Source organism: Mobula hypostoma, chromosome 4 (genome assembly GCF_963921235.1).
Source record: "Mobula hypostoma chromosome 4, sMobHyp1.1, whole genome shotgun sequence".
NCBI classification, from domain to species: domain Eukaryota; kingdom Metazoa; phylum Chordata; class Chondrichthyes; order Myliobatiformes; family Myliobatidae; genus Mobula; species Mobula hypostoma.
This window is the reverse complement of record NC_086100.1, coordinates 135610722-135623162: the sequence shown is the minus strand read 5'-3', so window position 1 is coordinate 135623162 and position 12441 is coordinate 135610722. Positions and strand designations below refer to the sequence as shown.

At 40.2% G+C, this 12441-nt stretch overlaps 1 protein-coding gene across 1 annotated transcript in view; it reads right to left on the bottom strand.

Moving 5' to 3' along the window:
- Positions 1 to 12441, bottom strand: part of LOC134344936 (uncharacterized) — a 92052-nt gene that overhangs the window by 55406 nt on the left and 24205 nt on the right. The window contains exon 3 of the mRNA XM_063045068.1: positions 11623 to 11693. Coding sequence (XP_062901138.1) covers positions 11623 to 11693 — 71 coding nt within the window. The remainder of the gene's footprint in view (positions 1 to 11622; positions 11694 to 12441) is intronic.

The following is a 12441-nucleotide window of genomic DNA, read 5'->3' as shown; positions in this document are numbered from 1 at the left end:
CAGTAGAGATATTTAAAAATGGTTGAAATTAATTTAAATAACTAAAATACACTCAGTGGCCTCATGTACATCTGCTTGTTAATGCAAATATTTAATCAGTCAATCATGCAGCAGCTCAATGCACAAAAACTTGAAGATATGATCAAGAGGTTCAAATGCTGTTCAGACTAAACATCAGAATGGGGAAGAAATATGACTCTGTTTGGCACCAACAATCATTCCATGGTCAGAGATACTGCCTGGGATTTTTATGCACAACAATCTCTAGAGTTTACAGAGAAATGTACAAAAAACAAAAACATCCTGTCAGCACCTTTAATGAGAGAGGTCAGAGGAGAATGGCCAGATTGCATCAAGCTGACAGGAAGGCAACAGCAACTCAAATAACCATGCGCTACCACAGTGGTGTGCGGGAGAGCATCTCCGAATGCACAACATGTCAAACCTACAGCAGCAAAAGACCTCAAACGGACACCCAGTGGTCACTTATCAGGTGTAGGAGATACCTAATAAAGTAGCAACTGAGTGTATGTAAAAGCACGTTAAAATACTAATTTGCTTTTAAATCAGATACCTTTCCTTCACATATTCAATATAAAATTCAGGGACCATTTACAAAGCTTATCCAGTGCCTTAGCTCAGGACAATAGGAACTACTCTGGAAGGCAATGATGAGTTCAGAGGCAGAAGAAGGGGTCCAAAGTGCTGGCATCTGAACTCCAGGGAATCCTTGACCACCCTGATTCTCTACAGAACCGCCTATTAGATACCTGCATGATCTGGCTCCCTATGTATCAAAGACTGTAACTCAATCTGTTCAATGTCTGGTGTGAACTGTAAAAACAATAAAAACAATCCTTGGCCTTACTAAGCAAAGAACCACAAGCAGACTAGGCGGTCTAAATTTATCTGCAGTGTAAGGTGAAACAAAGGACATAACGTCCGCTAAACTTAAATTAGCACAGCTGAAAGACAGACTGTCATATTACAGTTTATTCAGTCATAATTTATCCAGAACCATATTAGCTACTAGGCAGCAATTTATTAAGCTTAATAGCATCTAACTAACACATTAAGAAGCACACAAAACTGATAAATTATTGTTCATAACATGTTAAAATAATAACAAACTATAAACGTGAATCAAATGGATTTTCAGTTCAAAATGGAAAATAGGTTTCAGCAAAGGTTTAGCATGATGCATGCTGTGTTAAGTGAAAAATTTTATTTTCATTCTAATGCCAAGGTCCCCAGATTATGTATAAGAAACCTGAGAAGATGATAAGGATTGTCTAACAATTAAAGCACACAAGGCAGTTTATAAGTTACCATGCTGAATCTCAGACCTCAGGCAGGGCTATACGATAGATGATGTGGGGACTGATCTATGAGGATCTAGTCGATTACGTGGGGACTGATCCATGAGGATCTAGTAGATGACGTGGGGACTGATCTATGAGGATCTGTGGTGGTGTACATTACACTTCAGCATATTCCTTTTTTTACATAAATTCTACTTTCATTAAAATGTTTGCTTCAAAGCCTTTCCTAATTTAAGTCAGATTTTAAACTCTCTGTTTGAATGCTTTATAGAATTGCCTTTTACCATTATGAAATGAATTTTCCTACTTAAACAAGTCTATTTTCAAAAAGGGGACACACAGCTTGTACCTTGAGCTCCTAATTTTTTGATCTCAGAATGATTTCCCCTTTCAGATTTTTCTGTCCTTGACTGTGTTCTTTGAGACATTGACTTCTTTCAAAGGCACTCCTTTCTTTCTGGCAATTGGCCCAAGAAATCACAATATAGATGTGACTCTTGATTGATTTGGGCATTATCTTCATCAATTCTTTAAGTGTATTTTACATATTGTAATCAATATTGCTGAGGCTCAAAAAAATTTCAAAGAAACTAACAGCAGGTGGGCAATCATTAATCACAGCTTGGAGAGAAAGCTTTGGGCATCATCCAATGTTAATGAGAGAGTTCTCCTGTCCTATGTCACTTCTATCCAATCTACTTCACACAGTTTGTCTAAAAAGCATATCTCAATCTTAATATGCTTCAAAAGTTTCTTTTTAAGAGGTACCTTTGTAAAAGATGGCAAACTGTATAAATACATATTTTCTAAATTTCCTCAATTATTTTACTCACGACCCAGTCAGCTGTTCGGAAGTCAGAGCAGTGAAATGTTTGTACTGTTAATAAAGTGCCCTACTTATTGACCACACAGAATAGAAAATTGTGGAAGACTATTTTGTGCCCATAATTTTATGCCATATGCAGCTATTAAGTGAGGCTCCCAGTGGTAGCAACAATTTGGTAAACAATCTCCACAGGTAAAGAAACACCATCATTAATTTGTTCCATTAGGATATAAAGTCTTGATATCTGTTACTGTTTAGTTTAGTACATAACTTTGGAAAGACTCAGATATAATTGTTTAACAATTTTAATCAGTTCACCAAAATGTGGTCTTGTTGATATATGGTAATTTTAGATAATGAAGACTGACTACTTTTATTCCGTTGCTTTGTGCAGTACTGTATATCGCTCCAATGCAGATTTTCTGTCATTTCAGATACCATCAGTTGCATAGGTGCTCTTGTCCATTGTTACCTCAGCTATTTCTCAATTCCAAGCCTTGAGAAAGAAATGCTAACAGCCTTCTGCCAAAAGGGACATCACAGCTGAGCCTGAAACCTAACCATTCAGTCACACTCCGAGGAATTAGTGCCATCAGTTCAAAATGTTCTCCTGTAAGTAGGAGACTTAGCACAACACTTACACTTAATCAGCCATTTGTGCCATCTATCCCAGATGACCCAACTATGATGCCTTTCCAAATATTAATCCATTGTAGAACCCATATCAACGAGCAGCAAGCAGAAAGGGCCAAGGCTCGGCAAACTGTTGTTCCTATTGAACTGGACAGGTGAAGACAAAACATTGTTTGTGTCATCATTCTGATGTCACTTGGCTCAGTAGACATCTTGGTCGAACTAATTACAACACATCTGGATAGTAGTAACAGGATTGGTCCGAGTCAGCATGGATTTACGAAGGGGAAATCGTGCTTGACTAATCTTCTGGAATTTTTTGAGGATGTAACTATGAAAATGGACAAGGGAGAGCCAGTGGATGTGGTGTACCTGGACTTTCAGAAAGCCTTTGATAAAGTCCCACATAGGAGATTAGTGGGCAAAATTAGGGCACATGGTATTGGGGGCAGAGTACTGACATGGATTGAAAATTGGCTGGCTGACAGAAAACGAAGAGTAGCGATTAACGGGTCCCTTTCGGCAAGGCAGGTGGTGACCAGTGGGGTACCGCAGGGTTCAGTGCTGGGACTGCAGCTGTCTACAATATATATTAATGATTTAGATGAGGGAATTAAAAGTAACATTAGCAAATTTGCCGATGACACAAAGCTGGGTGGCAGTGTGAAATGTGAGGAGGATGTTATGAGAATGCATGGTGACTTGGACAGGCTGTGTGATTGGGCAGATGCATGGCAGATGCAGTTTAATGTGGATAAATGTGAGGTTATCCACTTTGGTGGTAAGAACAGGAAGGCAGATAATTATCTAAATGGAGTCAAGTTAGGAAAAGGGGAAGCACAACGAGATCTAGGTGTTCTTGTACATCAGTCACTGAAAACAAGCATGCAAGTACAGCAGGCAGTGAAGAAAGCTAATGGCATGCTGGCCTTCATAACAAGGGGAATTGAGTATAAGAGCAAAGAGGTCCTTCTGCAGCTGTACAGGGCCCTGGTGAGACCACACCTGGAGTACTGTGTGCAGTTTTGGTCTCCAAATTTGAGGAAGGACATTCTTGCTATTGAGGGAGTGCAGCGTGGGTTCACAAGGTTAATTCCCGGGATGGCGGGACTGTCATATGTCGAAAGATTGGAGCAACTGGGCTTGTATACTCTGGAATTTAGAAGGCTGAAAGGGGATCTTATTGAAACATATAAGATTATTAAGGGATTGGACACGCTGCAGGCAGGAAGCATGTTCCCGCTGATGGGTGAGTCCAGAGCCAGAGGCCACGGTTTAAGAATTAGGGGTAGGCCATTTAGAACGGAGTTGAGGAAAAACTTTTTTCACCCAGAGAGTGGTGGATATATGGAATGCTCTGCCCCAGAAGGCTGTGGAGCCAAGTCTCTGGATGCTTTCAAAAAAGAGATGGATAGAGCTCTTAAAGATAGCGGAATCAAAGGTTATGGGGATAGGGCAGGAACTGGATACTGATAGTGGATGATCAGCCATGATCACAGTGAATGGCTGCCTCGAAGGGCTGAATGGCCTACACCTGCACCTATTGTCTATCGTCTATAATGTTTTTCCTTTCTATGTCAGCTTTATTTGGGAAGGTCAACTTGGTTTCTATGTTGATAAAGAGGAATATTGTGGACCTCAGGTAGATACTGTGAATTGTGTATTCATTGTATACGTAACACTTCTGTCATTGTTCTGTTTCTGATAATGCAGCAATGAAGCAATTAATCACATAGAGAAATCCCCAATGTAGTAAGACATCTGAGTCTCTCCCCAAAACTGCCAACAATAAATTAGTTTTGTTGCCATGTTTGTCTTTCGAGACTGGACCATCTTGTTATCAAACAGTTCTTGACCTTAGAATCTGATTAGAATGCACAACCATAATATGTAATGTAAAAGCAGCTTACACTGGGAAGTTTTCAAATGGAGCATTTGGTCAATAGCATTTGATCAATTGAATGTAAGGGTATTTGAAGATCAAGACCTCAGACATGGCACAAATTCACATTCTCCTGTACAACAATGATCTTTGACCTCTTACATTCTTCTGCAACCTGGATTATCCAGAGGAGGCACTCAAGGCTTTGGAAAATTTTTATCAACACTGTGTCTGCAAAATCCTAAAATTTTACTGAAAGAACAGGCAAACCAATTTCAGCATCCCACTCCCGTATCAATATCTCCAGCACTGAGATCCTAGTTACCTTTACTCAGCCCTGTTGGATAATTTGTGATCTTCAGATGCCAGACATCAGACTCTTAGATTGCACTTAAAACATCCTTTAAGAAGTGTAGGATTTCTACTGACTTTGGTAACTTCTGGCACATGACTACTCAAAATGGAGAAGGAGCATTCAGGATGGTATGTAGCAGCAACAGAAGCCCTATCTAAGTGGCAGAAGAAGTGTGCCACCTCCTAAACCACCCACCCATTTGTCCTATCAGGTACTTCTTGTCCTACCTCTGATTTTTCCTGAGATATCAAGCCCCCAATGCCAGCTGTCAGAAGATATCGGGACTCAGTTTTCCTTCACTGAAAAGGATCGCAAATTGGAAGGAACTTCTTGTAAATGTTCAGCCCCTAGTTCATAAGTAATACAAGCACAGGTCTGGTGAATGACTAACTGCTCGGCTGCCATCTTGAAAGGGAGGTTTAGTGAGAACACTAAATTGAATCCTGGAAGAGCGCTAAAACGAATAAATGAATACTGAGAACATCTTGTTTTACAGGTAGGATGGAGGTCATTGTTGGTAGAAACATACTTTACCAGTCTTTATGTAAGTGTCATCAACAACAGTTTTCATTTATGTAGTGACTTCAACTCTACTAGAAACATCCCGAAATGCTTCAAGAAATATTTATCAAGGGAATTAAATTGATGTTAGACCTCATTAGGAGACATTAGGTCAGATGACTAAAATTTGTTTATTGAGGTTCCTTAAAGTTGTTATAGCTGGGGGTGGTGGTAATGGGGACAAGCTCCCATTACCTATTAAATGCTCTCAAATAGCCTCTGACAAACAAGTCCAGCTTCTGGCCTTCACATGTGGCTTAGCTATAAAGGCTGATTTATACTTGTGCGTCAAGCTTGGGCTGTAGCCTACGCAAGTGGGCAACGCCGTTGTGAGCATTTATACTTGTGCATTGGTGTGTCTGCGTCGCTCTGCAATTCACGCACATCACACATGCACACATACCTGCCCATGCAAGGCTTCATGGTCATGGTAGTCTTTCTCAGGGTAAACAAGTTTGAAGCGAGCGTCTTTTTTCGTAAAAGCGAAATGTGTCCTCCATAATTTTGGAGGTCTGTAAATCTTTATGGAAAGCATTGCAGCCAGAGTTCCTTCCCTGCCCTTCAGTCACCCAATGGGAAGCTATTGCAGCGTAGGAGGAAATGCAATGCTACCAAGCGGACCAATCACAGCTGTTGCAGTCTGTGTTGCTGTGACGCGTAGTTACATTTTGGGAGAGGTGCGCGTCAGGCTATGGCGTAGGGATTCACGTAGGCACTGCGCAGGGTTCGCGGCTACGCCGTACCTACGGCATCGATTTGACGCAGAAGTATAAATCAGCCTTAAGCCTGACGGAACCGTTTCTACTGACAGGAGAAGGTTCAAAGGTGGTTACTGGTGACTTAAAACCAGTCCCTTCAGGCAGATGGGGCTGTGCCAGCCATGGTTGGCAGTTCATCTAGGAGAAGGCAAACTCTGATCTCAAACCTCCGCTGCCTTGTGGCTAAACCCACTCATGGGGAGGTCTTCAAAAGTAAATCGCCAAGGGAAAATTCTGGAGCTGAAGTCCCAAAGGCAGTCCTACGCTGAGTTAAATGCTGACTGGCAACTCCTGCAATGCTACTGGTACCAAACGGTATTGGTCTCTGCAGTTCCTTTGGGTTCATCAGATGTGTAGAGAGGGGGAGCTTGCTACAGTACATGGGCAAAAGCTTGCTCTCCATATCGTACTGCCCAGGCTTACATATCTAGGATTCTGACTGATGGAGGCCTCACTCATTTATTGAGATACAATGTGGAATAGGCCCCTCCAGGTCTTCGAGTCGAGAGTTACGGGATCTGTGGGAGGGAAGTTTTAGGCTGATCATGGTGTAGGTTTGGTTTATATAGGTTAGCGCAACATTGTGGGCCAAAGGGTACATATTGTGCTGTACTGTTCTTTCTTTATACAGACTTTCTGAGTATCATTTTCCTTGAACTGTACCCTCAAAGTGACCACATGGATAATAATTCACCTTGATGTTGTGACTGATCAAATTTTACTTCAGTATATTCCAAAGAGGTCAGGTGCAATTGTTCACCTTCTTTTCAAATATTTTTATTATTATTATCCAAAATTAACAAGAGTGCATCGAAGTAGGCAGCACTTACAATGTCTCAAGAAAAAAAGCATTGTTTTAAAGATTGAAAATTTTTTTCTCACTTTGCTTTAGTAGGTTTTTTTTCTCTTTTTTTGTTAATTGTTCACCTTCTATCTGATATCAACCCTGCAAAAATTCTCAGCAATCATATTTCCCACATTTGTCTTTACTTTTGCCATAAATTTTCTTCAAGATTTATTTTACTTATCAGCATAAACTGAATTGGTAAATTGTATTTTAATTCACATTGGATCACTGTATAACATTACCAAGAATCTGCTGTGAAAAATTGAAATTAATTGGTGAAAAATTAGTATTTGTTCACTTAGTTATGTAAAAGAGTGATATCCTGCAGAGTAACAAAGGCAGTTCAACCGAATAAAGGTCAAGTCAAGACAAATTTGAGGTAATACACTTTGAGACATTGGATATGAGCAGGACATATGCTGTAAATGACAGGGACCATTGATGTACAGTGGGACAAGTTCATAGCTCCCTGAAAAATGTAACACAAGTAGGTAGGACAGTTAAAATGGCATTTGGCTTCATTGGCTGAGACACCGAGTATGACCTGGGATGTTATGATGCAGCAACTATTAGCCAGGCTGCACTCGGAGTATCATGTACAGTTCTAGTTGCCATACTACAGGAGGGATGTGCCAATAGTACAAAGAGCACAGAAGTGATTCAATAAGATGTTAACTGGAGTGGACGGCTTTACTTTCAAGGAGAGACTGAAATGACTGTGTGTAATCTCACTGGAACATAGGAGGCTAAGGGATGACCATATTGAAGTTGGTAAAATGATGAGAAGCAAAGATAAGGTAGATGCTAAGAGTTTTTTATTCTTGGTTGGGGGGAGTCTAAAAGAAGAGGATATGGATTTAAGAAGAGAGGGGAGAAATTTAAAGACGATTTAATAGGCAGGTTTTACACCCAGATGGTGTGCTTATATGGAATGAACTGCAGAGGAAGTAATAGAGTTGTGACCAGAGGATTTGGACAGGTGCTTGGATAGGAAATGAGCAGAAGGATACGGGACTACTGTGGGAAAATGGATTAAATGTCAATAGGCATCAGGTCGCCATGGAAGAGTTGGGTTAAACGGACTATTTCTGCGCCTCTAATAATAAAAACCACAATATTACATATTAGTTTTGGATGCATATTCTTCATATAATGTTGCAGATGTTTTCCCTCAGCTTCCTTTCCAGTTGTAGCAATAAAGTGGTAGCACCACTTTATACACTGCGCTTGGAATCTGGTTCTGTTGAAGTGAACTTGCTGGATTGTTCTAGAGTTTATTTATGGAGGGTACAGCAGATGCAGACAGAATGCAAACACCATCATGGTTTCCTGGATATTAGAGAATAACTGTTATGATGCCCTGAATGTATCTTGACCTGGTTTTGCATTTATAGAGCAGAAAACTGCTGTCACAATACATCGTGGAATTTACATGTTGTTTCTCAGAATGAACGCCAGTGACTAGTGGTGTGCTACAGGGACTGGTTTTGGGACTCTTAATTTATTATGTATATAGATGATTTTGAACACGAATGCAAAAGGTTTCATCAGTAAGTTTACAGATGATACAAAATTGAAAGGTGTTGTTGATAGTGTAGATTACAGGGGGACCGTGATCAGTTTGGGAAGTGGGCCAAGGTACAGCAATGGATTTCAATACACATAAGTGTGAGGTGATAGACCTTGGGAAGTCAAATCAGCGTAGGACTTGTGCCATTAATTGTCGGACACTAGGGAGTGTGTGGATCAGAGGGGCCCAGGACTACAGGTGCATAGTTAATTGAAAACAGGTACAGGTCGACCTTCACTAATCCGGCACCACTGGGACCTGAGGAGTGCCGGATTAGTGAAAATGCCGAATTACAGAAGGATCACATTAAGCATAATCAGTGCCGGATTATCGAAGGAACCGGATTACAGGTAGTCAGATGAGTGAAGGTCGACCTCTAGTGACAGGTAGGCAGAGCGGTGAAAAAGGCACTTAGCACACCGGCCTTTATTGGTCAGGAGTTGAGTGTATGATTTGGAAGATTATATTACAGTTGCATAAGTCCTTGGTTAAGCTGCTCTTGCGGTGGATAACAAATTTAAGTTAACAAATTTCACAGCATGCGCTGGTTTCAGATTCTGATTCCGATTCCGATTCTGAGCACTGTGTTCAGTTTAAGTCACCCTGTAACAGGAAAGATGTGGTTGAACTTGGAAGAGTATAGAAAAGATTTTTGAGCATGTTTGTAGTCCTGAGTTACAGGGCAAGGTTGGTCAGGATGGGTCTTTATTCCTTGAAACATACAATCTTAAAGAAAAGTTTAAAATTAGGTAAGGTGGATGGTAACAGTCTTTCCCCAGGGTAGTGGAATCTAGAACTCGGGGGCATAAATTTAGGCTGAGAGGGGAAAGATCTAAAAGGAAGATGAGGGCAAATTTTTCACACAGTGGATGGTAAGTATACACAACAAGTGGTTGGGACAGCTACAAAAGTATCATTTAAGAAGCACTTGAATAGGTTATTGAGGGGTGTGGCTTAGATGTATATGAGGGCCAATTGCAGGAGATTGGGACTAACTGGGTGGGTAGCACAGACTCATTAGGCTGAAGGGCCTGTACCTAAGCTGTATTGCTTTATGATTTCATGGTGTCCTTACACTGATGTGAGTACAATAAATAGCACTCTGTACCATCAGAGTGCATGCAACACTGTTTGATCTGCATGCTTGCACTTACTGCTGTTCTCTGCCAAGGGACGGATAAGATGAACTCTAGTCTCCTCAAGTACAAGCACTTGTCACATCCTTAACATAAGAGTGCACACAAACTGCAAAATGTTGATTCTGCTCGACATGAGCCAATAATATAAAAAGTAATGATCATTGTGATCTTAGTAGCCCAGTGGGCCTAGGTGTGCTCTACTCCTAATGTTGTTGCTAATAGCACCTGATATATTTCAGCTAGGACCTAACTACTGAACTGGAGTCTCTTGTGCCTTATCGTTCACTGAAATGCATACTGTAGGAATGTTCCTTGAAGAACCCTTAGTGTACATTGCCTCTTTCAGGAGATCTTCCCCTCTACCTCCTCCAGCAAGTTATCTTGCTCTGCATGCTCTCTTCATCCTCAAAGTCAAAGTCAAGGTCAAGCTTATCATCATTCTTCCTGTCATCCTGCATTCCATAATAAGCAGGATATGCATGTCAGCTGGGTTATTCTTAAACCTTGTGAAGACACACAGTCTTTTGGTGCTGCCTTTGTTATTCTATAGGCCTCAAATTCATAGAGTTACTGAGCAATACAGCACAGAAACGGACCATTCAGCGCATCTAGGCCATGGTAAACTGTTACTCTGCCTAGTCCCATTGACCTGCACCTGGACATACCCTTCATACTCCTTCTATCTATGTATTTATCCGAAGTCTAGAAATATCAAAAAAAAGTTATCCTAATCCAACTATTATCTTGTCAATCAACAGCAATCAAATGAAAGAAATTAATCTGATATAAATCGCATTTTGGGGTAGTTTTCATTTGCTAAGTATTGAATAGAGCATGCCAATTGGTTAAATGGAATTAGCTGCATTATTAAGAGAGGGCAATGTGGCATTGATGGCATTAAGGCAGCATTCCATTTTGATTGGCATCAGAAGCTGCCTTCATTATGTCTTCGTCTGCATCTTCATGTCATGCTAATTCCCTTCTCAGTATGATTCATAGGATGCCATACTAGAAGTAAACTGCATGCTTGGCAATCAACTGATGGTCTTTCTGCACCCAAATTCTACTGCCTGTACTTCCAGCAAAGTAACACTTCTGCAGCACTACACTGAAATGTTTGCATAAATGATGTTATTATGTCCTTGGAGTGGAACTTGAACCCATCTCCTTTTGACTTGAAGGTGTTAATTCTGAAAATTAATTGATTATATCCATAAATTCAATACAATTAATTGGACACCTGTATTCTACATTTAATATAACTATGTCAAATTTCAGTGGTCAAAATCCTTAACCCTATTACACTAGGAATTGATATTGTGGTCTACCTCCTCCACTAGACAAATGTTTATTTGCAATGCCAGCCATTTTGTATTTATTTGCATCAAAGCAAGATTCTGTAAAGCTGGATATCTGAAATAAATACGGAACATATTGCAAATATTCAGCTGCTCAAGCAGCATCTGAAGGAAGAGAAAATGCTGTGGGACACAGATGGGAGAAATATTAATCAGTATTCCTGCAGAAGATTATATGCACGTACACTTATAAACAAAAGGCCAAAGGTGAACAGAATCAGCCTTAGCTGTAACTTTCCACATTTGTGTAGTTAATGGATGAAAGCAAGCCTTCTGGCTGAGATAGCCAAAGACAGTTAGGAAGCATAGGCATTCCAACAAAGGACTAAATTTAGGGGATGGAAGGTTATGGAAGATTAAAAGCCTCTTACCTGGCCAAAGTCATCCTGTTGCCTGGGATTAAAGCCAGAACATATCAGTAGGCGAGTTAACTCACAGTGTCCTGAAGTATGTGGGGGAGAAAGATACAAAAGATTGGTTCAAGTTATTTGCTATTTGCATGTAGTCACTGATACTTTTTTTACACCAGATTCCATGCAATAAGTCTAATTGGGTGTTAATTATAACTGGAAACATATCAACTTTTGAAGGTCACAGCATTGTGCTCTGAAGCATTAGGGTGGTAAAGTAACATTTTTACATTAGTAGTCATCATAATGCCGAGTGTGGACTCAAATCCCAACAAATTATTTTATACAAAACAATGGAGTAGGCTTGCATGTCAGTCAGTCTTTGTTCAGATCCACTAAAACACTGGCTTTAGAAGTTTGGAGAGATTAAACATAGGATAGAAAGGGTCAGTAGGCAGGACACAGATTTAGTATAATCAACATAACATCCAGTTGGTAACTGAGCTGTGGAATGCCTCAGGGCACACACAGATACACTATAAAATGAAAGTTGCTTTTGAAGTGCATAAAGAAGTGATGACCAAAAGCATTGTCATAGAATGGACTTTAAGGAGCAGCATAAAGGAGGAAAGGGGAGAAAGATAAAAGCAGGGTGTGTTTCAGAGATTTAAGTTTTTTCAGATGAAGGCATTAACAACAAAGACCAAGCAGTTAAATTTGAGAAGATTAGTACACCAGATTTGGAGGAATACAGATGTCCCATGGAAATGTGATGCTGGAGCATTTTAGATAAACAGGACACCGATTACAGAAGGATTTGAAAACACAAAAATTTTAAAA